The sequence below is a fragment of the Tamandua tetradactyla genome, chromosome 22, assembly GCF_023851605.1.
Source record: "Tamandua tetradactyla isolate mTamTet1 chromosome 22, mTamTet1.pri, whole genome shotgun sequence".
Classification (NCBI taxonomy): Eukaryota; Metazoa; Chordata; class Mammalia; order Pilosa; family Myrmecophagidae; genus Tamandua; species Tamandua tetradactyla.
This window is the reverse complement of record NC_135348.1, coordinates 14,550,337-14,559,028: the sequence shown is the minus strand read 5'-3', so window position 1 is coordinate 14,559,028 and position 8,692 is coordinate 14,550,337. Positions and strand designations below refer to the sequence as shown.

Genomic DNA, 8,692 nt, shown 5'->3' with positions numbered 1-8,692 from the left:
AAATTCCTGTTGTTAACCTAACCCATTGTTTGGGATCTGTTTTAGCAGCTAGGAAACAGGTACTGTTGGGGAGATATATAGGTATTACACAACAGTCCCACCTTTAAAAAAAGCCACAACCTTGTTGGGATTTAACAACTAAGGTAAATAAGTAGAAGTAGAGTGAAATGGAGCCACTATCATCTCTCCTTTTCTCCCTGACACATAGGCTAAGCATCTTCTGATCACGGAAGCAGATTTCTTTGGGCTTTATTTGGGCTAATGATGAAGATGAACATGTGATTTATACTATGTTAAACCAGTAAGTCTAGTTTTCAACCAATTTAATATTATGCTATAGTTCCTGTTTCAGTTGGCTAGAAATTGTCTAGCCCTGTGATGTCAGTAAGTTGTTTAGCAAAGAGAATCACAGGAAGAGAAAATGTTAATTCATAACTTGGAAATTAAATTTAGAAAATATCCACTTCAGGTAAGCAAATTAGCATATACACCCAAGTTAAAGAAGTTTGTTTCTTTTTTAAGTTTGAGCTAAGATGTTTTATTCAATATGAACATATTTATTTAATAGTTTCTTTGTTAAAAAAAATTTAAATAGTTTTCAGTCTTTTGTTTTATGCTATGATAGGACCACAGTCTTTTATCTGCAGTTCTGAAATACAAAAAGCTCTGAAAAATTTTTTGTAATCCATTTGGTGGTAAAAGCTGTCCTGATGTGAACTTTTTTAGCAATAAAACCTATAAGCTATTAAGCTATAGCTTTTATATATTTGACTTAGTGTGAGTATTTATAAATTGCACCGCAATATCATTAACATTTGATTATGGGGTGCTGCTTTACTGCCTCTTGGGGATGTTTTATAATATGGAGTATATCTATATGTTATCTTTTTCAGATCTGGTAAATTTTGAATTCTGAAATACATTTGCCACCAGGATTTTGGATGAAGACCTGTGTATCTATAAATACTGCAACAAATTTCCTTAACACCTTTATTTTGTTAGGATAAATGTATCAAAGTTACTGTTCTAGTTTGCTAGTGGCCAGAATGCGATATACCAGAAAAAGATGCCTTTTGAAAAGGGGACTTTAATAAGTTGCTAGTTTACAGTTCTCAGGCCGAGAAAATGTTCCAATTAAAACAAGTCTATAGAAATGTCCAATCTAAGGCATCCAGGAAAAGATACCTTGGTTCAAGAAGGCTGATGAAGTTAAGGGTTTTTCTCTCAAGTGGAAGGGCACATGGTGAACACAGTCAGAGTTTCTCTCTCATCTGGAAAGGCACATGATGAACAAGGTCAGGGTTCCTCTCTCATCCAGAAAGGCACATGGCAAACATGGAATCATCTGCTAGCTTCTTCTCCTGGCTTCCTGTTTCATGAAGCTCCCTGGGAGGCATTTTCCTTCTTCATCTCCAAAGGCTGCTGGCTGGTGGACTCTGCTTCTCATGGCTGTGTCGTTCTGCTCTGCTCTCTCTGAATCTCTCATTCTCCAAAATGTTTCCTCTTTTATAGGACTCCAGTAATTTATCAAGACCTACCTAAATGGGTGGAGACATGTCATCACCTAATCCAGTCTAACAATACTCTTGATTAAATCACATCTCCAGGGAGATGATCTGATTACAATTTCAAACATACAGTATTGAATAGGAATTATTCTACCTTTATGAAAACATGGCTTTTCTAGGGTACATACATCCTTTCAAACCAGCACAGGTACACATATTTTTAAGTTCTGGTATCAGATTATCTGGGTTTGAATTCTAGTTCTGTAACTAAATTACATTTCCTCATCAGTAAAATGCGGGATGATAATAGTTGGACTTATTCTGAGGATTATATGAGATAACACATGCAAAACTCTTAAGACAATGCCTGGCAATTGGTAAGCATTCAATACATTTCAGCTATAGTTATAACAATAAAAAGAGACCATTTATATTTTCAGCAAGTGTCCCCATTTCCCTTTGTTCTTGTCTCCATTTCATAATACCATTTAAAAAAATTCTTGGCCAATATACTAAAAAGAAAAAAAAATCCTATTTTTTTTTGTTTGCATTTGGTATTTCTAATGATGTTGAAAATATTTTCGTGCCTTCAAAAACCATTAATATTTTTCTGTACTTAACTCTGTATGTCTTGAGTACCATACTTTTTTTAAAAAAACCTCCCCTAATGCAAGATTAAAATATTTTTTAGTTTTTAATTGTTGCAATTGTTTTAATTGTTCTTTCCTTCCTCTCTCCCTCCCTCGCTAGTTTAATCTTTTTATAATTCATTTTGGAATGACTTTTTTTTTAACCCATGCTGTAAGCTAGTTGCCCCTATACTAGTCCCTAAATAATCCATCTTTCCACCACTGATTAAAAACTCTATCTCTATCATATACTTTTTCTAGGCGTCATATATTATGTATTTGATTCGTATAACAATTTTCTTTTCAACACCTTATTTTGACATCTGCTGGGTCAGATCTTCCCAAATTGTTTTTATTTTTTTACAGTTTTCCTAGGAATTAATACACATTCATTCTTTCAGATGAAAATCAGAATTATTTTGCAAAGTTTGAGACAAATGTATTGTGATTGTGATTGAGGAAAAATGACATTTAAATATAGAGTCTTCCCATTTATTCTAATACATGACATGTGCCTCATTTCTTTGTGTTTCATAATTTAAAATCTTTGCAAGTAGCAACAGTTAATTAACAGATTCTGAAATATGCATGCTCTTTTAGTTTGTAGCAAATTAAAAACTAGATTGATTAATATGACAATACTTTTATTGGTACTAGGTAGTGCATTTATCACAGTGCAATCTTTTGACTCTGGGTTACCCTAGTCTTCACAAGTAAATCACAGCTTAGGGAACTAGGACCATTGAATGAGCAATGTAGCAACAGAAAGGATTACTTAGTGAGGAGCACTTGTATTGCTTTGCATGAGCATCAATTCAGGAAAAATAAAGAATTCTAAGTCACATTTTCCCCATTCAAAATGAAAATTGTTTTTAAGCTCTATAAATAAATTGCAAATTCCTACAAATGTCAGCTTCCCTCTTATTGTACAGAAGTTTGACAGTGAGAAAATAAATGGTCATTGATGTTCCCAAAGTTATTATCTGGATAAGTGGAGGTAGTAACATGAAGGCATCTTTCTAATCACTCCTTATAGTTGTGGAATTCTTCAGAATTTACTAAATACAATTGCATGCAAAATTTTGTCTCATCCTCAAAATAAATTCAAATGAAGTATTACCAGTCTCATTGTATGCATGGAGGAAACAGATTAGAGAAGTATCTTTCAAAAGGTAGCACAGAACTAGGATGAGAGTTCATTCATTTCATTGAAGGAAACTTTATCTGAGAACCTATTGCGTGGAAACTATTGTCCTCCAACCATGGTCAGATAGCCTCTCAGCAGCCCAGTATAGCTTCCTGGTTGACTCATGCCATGTGGTAGTTACCTCAGTAGCTCCTGGTACCCCAAACATCCTGTCCACCCCTGAACTCTGAACCTGAGAATAGGTATGTGGTTCTGCCTCTCCAAAGGGGCAAACCTCTCTGTTCAATCCCTTTGAGCTAGAGCCCCAAATGGACTAGCAATTGACAAGGGCTTCTCTTGACATTTGAGGTGATTGCTTGGGAAGCTTTCCCCCAACCCCTCTCCCCTCCCTTCTTCCCATTCCCAATTATTCTGCTTTGTATACAGTGAAAGAGAGAGGTTTGAGATTTGAGCTCAGCTCCAGATGAGAAGCCCAGAGTTAATTCTCTCTTGTCCTACTTTATCCTGAATCATACCTGCCACTAGTAGTTCAGTAGCCATAGAGAGTGAAACAATGTCCCAAATTCAATATAAGATTTGTTGCGTGAAGTAGAACGAAGCAAAAACATTGTTGTAACAGTAGAAATTTATAAAAAACATTATGTGAAATAATACTACATCTGATTGAAAAAAGGCAAATTGTAAATCAAGTTTGTTTTTGGAAAAGACAAGAGACTTTATTCCCAGTTTCGTATTTACTGCATTAGAAAGATAAATCAGGAGCATTGTACACATGTTCGTGTCTTAGGAAAAGTGAATTTTAACATTTGTGTTCAGAAAATTGTTTAAAGCTATGTGCCTTATAAATTACAGAGAAGAGTGTACAACATTAAGAATTTAAGATTTATTTTTGAATTTAAATCTTATCCTTATTTTATAGTAACGTGTGTCATTTTATGACCTTTAGACATATTATGCCTCAGAAGTACTCATGGTAAGGAATGGATCATGTCATATAAGGGAAAAAAAGAATGAGAGTTTTCAGCACTTTGGAAACATTAAAGTTGTTTTAAGGGTGGTGTGACCGTGGCTCAGCAGGTAGGATTCTTGCCTGCCATGCCGGAGACCCGAGTTTGTTTCCTGGTGCCTGCTCATCGCAAAAAAAAAAAAAAAATTAAGTTATTTTAAATATTTTCAATAAAACTACACTGGAGCCTCTGTACAGAATTAGCAAATCAGAATTGTTCTCAAGAGAAATCTTGTGAAGAGAGATATTGGCATGGATTCAGGATATTTGTTGAATTATTTTTCCGTACTAGGCAACCAGGGAACTACTGCTTTTTAGTTTTGGGTGTAAGATTTTAACCAAATATTTCTATTTTTCCAGGTTTTAATTTCCTCATCTGTAAAAACGGTGATAACGCTTATGTCATACGTATCTGGAATGATTAAATTAAAATATTTGATACTAAAATGGCATGTCAGAAGAGAAAGAAAGAAAAAATATTTATTGAGGGTCCAATATATGCCGGGTATGATAGTCACATGGTGGAGCTCTTAAGAGCTCTTTATATCCATAATTCTACCAAACTAAAATTTTAAATTAGAACATTAATAAAATACTTTTAATTTAATTTAAATAATCCATAGTTTATTCTAAAAGAAATTTTCTAAATTTTAATGCAATTTTTAAAGGCTTACCATTACTAACTCTCAAAAGCAGAATAAATCAACAATGGAAAATAAAAGTGTTTCCTATAAACATTTATTTTGAAACACGTCTTCTCTTGGCAGATGAAGAATTCATAATAACAAATCTGTATTTTATTGAGATTTTAGATTTTACTGAATATGTTCACATGCAAAATTTTGTCTTATCCTCAAAATAAATTCAAATGAAGTATTATCAGTCTCATTTTATGATGGAGGAAACATCCATATAATGTTTTCTCAAAATCCTATACAAAGGGGACCCTAAATTAGCTGTAATAAGTTAAACAAACATACTATTTAAAACTTAACAATGACAAAATTGTTAAATTTCTCTACTGTTTAAGGACAGTATTTTATAGATGGAGATGAAATAATCTCATATAATCTTTTAAAGTATCCTATAGATAAAACTTCCTTAAACAGAGATTTAATACAAAACGTTACTTATTGATTTAGGGGGTGGGGGTGGAGGAGATTAAGAGATTAAATATATTAAAATGTACTGAAAGGTCATTCAATTTTTCCTGAAAATCAAATTCAGGAAGATCAAGAAAATAACTAAATCTTTTAGATTAAAAGCTTGAGCCGGTAAAATCAGAATCTAAGATCCATGTGATATTTTCTTTTTTAAATAATTGCATATGCATATTTTATATTTACTTTTAAAGAGTAAGCTTGTTAAAATATAAATATGAGTATAATAAATGTTTAAATAATGCATTTTTCTATTAAGCACACAATTATACAGACAAATATTTAGGAAGAATCCATATCATCTTCTGGTTATAGATGACAAAAAAACCATAACAGACTCATAGTCTTTCATTTGTCCTTAGACAGAAGTAACTTGAAAATAGTAAGTCATATATATATATATATCTTTTTTTAAGTTAGTCATATATTTTTAACTACATCAGTGTATGGTTATGTCAGATTTTATTTTCAGCAGTTTTCCATAATTCCTTATTAGGAAGATAGGCTAGCTATGAGAAAAATAAATTAACTTAAAACGAATACTTGATACTTAAGAGTCTAGTTGGAATATATATACACATATATCTTTAAAAATATAAATATCTAAGCTATAGATATCTACCTAAGTAGATAAATTGTCATATTCTAAAATATGACCTGAACTTTTAAAAAAACACAATAGAAAATAGCAAGTATCAGTTCAATCTGTATGAATCAGATAGCTGGAGAGTTTTAATTTTTGACATATATACCATGTATTTCAAGTACAAGACCTCTGAAATACACTTTTTACTCCCAAAATTTTGCTAATTTTAAATTCATGTTTTTCATTTACTTTTTAACTTAATATACCTAGGTAGTTTTGGTAATCCAATCAAAGACTTTTGCAATAAAACCAAAGATTATCAGCTTTTCATTTCATATGTTTAAATTGTATTTGTCCTTATCATACTTTATATAGTAAAATACATCGGGAAAACCTATAACTTTTCAGATGTTGTACACTAAATAGTTATTTAGATAATAAAGAGTTAATAAAATTTTCAATATCTGCTAAAGAATTATGAAGTTCATCATTCATATCTTGACTTCTAAGAAATTTTTTAAGAGTATCTAAAGCAGTTATCGCTTCATTCTTTGATGGCAAAGGGAGTTCAGTTCCTAAAGATCCATCATCCTCTTCTTCATCAGAAGTACAAAATCCGGTTTCATCTGATTTAGTTTCTTTGATCCCTGCCGGGTCGTCATCTGGTGCTGCTTCACATGTCTCCAAATCATCATCCAGGGCAGCATACTCCTCTATAGATAAGCCTTCGGGGAATTCTACTCCTGCTGCCAGAGCGTGGGCAACCAAGTCAAGACTGGTGTCTGTCTCTGCATTTGTTGTTTCACTTTCTTCCTTTTGAGATGTGAATCCTGCCTCTTCATAGCTCTTAACAATTGTGTCTGGGGTTACAGCCCTCCAACAGAGATGTAATGTATCAACTGCATCCAGCAGGGAAAACGTAAATTCATTGCTGCCTTCAACAGAGCTCAAAAATTTCTTGATAAGACAATGTCGGTATTTGATTTTAAGGCTTTTAATGACACCTTGTTTCATGGCTATAAACTTGGAAGATAAACATGATGGAAAGAATGCTAGCTCAATAGACTTTAGATTCTTTACCTCTGGATGTGCAGGAAAAGAATCAACAAAAATGACCACTCTCCGTTGCTGGGCTTGAAATTTCTTATCAAGCTTCCATATCCATTGTTCAAATACTTCAGAGGTCATCCATGCCATTCTATTAGCTTCATAATACACAGGCAGTGATTTTATACCTTTAAAACAATGAGGATTTCTGTTTTTTCCAATAATGAGCAAAGGAAGCTTCTCTGTGCCATCCATGTTTGTCCCAACCACCAGAGTTATTCTGTCTTTACATAACTTTCCAATTGAGCATGTTTCTCCTTTAAAAGCAAATGTATTTGTAGGTAACATTCTATAAAGCAACCCAGTCTCTTTTATATTAAAAACATTTTTAGGGTGATAATCATTTAAATAATAGGGAAGTACATTTTGGCACCAGACTATTGAAGGGTCCACTGATGTAGCTGTAGCGTCTACAGGTTGAGCTCTGAATACTAAACCGTACCTGGATTTAAAGCGATCCAGCCAACCATTACTGCACTTAAAATCATTATGTCCCAGTTTCTGGGCAAAATCATTAGCTTTTAGACGCAACATTGGACCATTAACTGGCACATTTAGACACTGAGCAATTCGATACCACCTCATTAATGCTTCTTCAAGATCTGTGTAAAAAGCAGTTCTCAGTCTTTTTCTCTTTGGATCAAATCTCAGAGATTCAAAGGCTTCTAAAACTTTGTCTTTATTCTTCATAATAGATGACAATGAATTTTTCTTTATTCCATATTCAGCTGCAATCTCTGCTTTTTTTTTCCCACTTTCCACTGCATTTATGATGTCTATCTTTTCTTCAATTGATAGACTTTTCTTTTTCTTTACTGTTACAGGCTGAGTTGAGGCATCCTCAGAAGCTTCTGCCATCTCAACCAGAGTTTATGTAGAAATTTTTACTCTTAATTCCTGGTTTTTGCTTCTTGAATTAAATTTGTTTTCCAGTGATACAGATTGCTGCTTTCTGTCCCACATTCACATATCAAAAGGTGGTATGTGAATTGGGGGTAAATATACTTTTATATTGAGGAATTGATGACTAAATATACTTTATCAAAGAATCTGAAGAAGAAAAATGTTATATGCAGCTAGGTTATTTTGGAAAAGGAACTTCCTTTCCAGGATCTTGTTGTAGCTCAGTTTATAGTTTATTCAAGTTACAGAAGTCAAGCTAAAATAGAAATCTCATGTCAAACCTGACCAGTCCTGCTGATATATTTTTGGAACTTCAATCCTTTAAGATGATCCATTTTATCCATGTGTGCATTCAACCTCCTATTAATTCTCCACAGAAGGCCTCAGAGATAAGAAAAAGCCTTCAGGTATTCCCATGCAAAATATCAATTTCCCATTAATTTCTAAGTCTCTTCAAGGTTGGGAAGAAAATGGTAGAATCCTTTTAGGACTTGATGGTGTTTCTTCTTTCGTCTCTTGAAAAAAAAAAAAGTAAAGCAGCACTATTAGAGGTTTGTCAATTGAGTGTAAAAACATTTATAACAATTTTTTATGCTCTTAATAATAATAAAAAGAATGGAAACATATTTCTGAAAATATAATCAAA

At 33.0% G+C, this 8,692-nt stretch overlaps 1 protein-coding gene across 4 annotated transcripts in view; it reads right to left on the bottom strand.

The window, feature by feature from the left end:
- Nucleotides 1–2,116: 2,116 nt before the first annotated feature.
- Nucleotides 2,117–8,692, bottom strand: part of TIGD4 (tigger transposable element derived 4) — a 39,201-nt gene continuing 32,625 nt past the window's right edge. For all 4 annotated transcript variants that reach the window (XM_077139767.1, XM_077139766.1, XM_077139768.1 and 1 more), the window contains one exon: nt 2,117–8,561. In XM_077139767.1, coding sequence (XP_076995882.1) covers nt 6,463–8,001 — 1,539 coding nt within the window. In that variant the 5' untranslated portion in view covers nt 8,002–8,561 and the 3' untranslated portion in view covers nt 2,117–6,462. The remainder of the gene's footprint in view (nt 8,562–8,692) is intronic.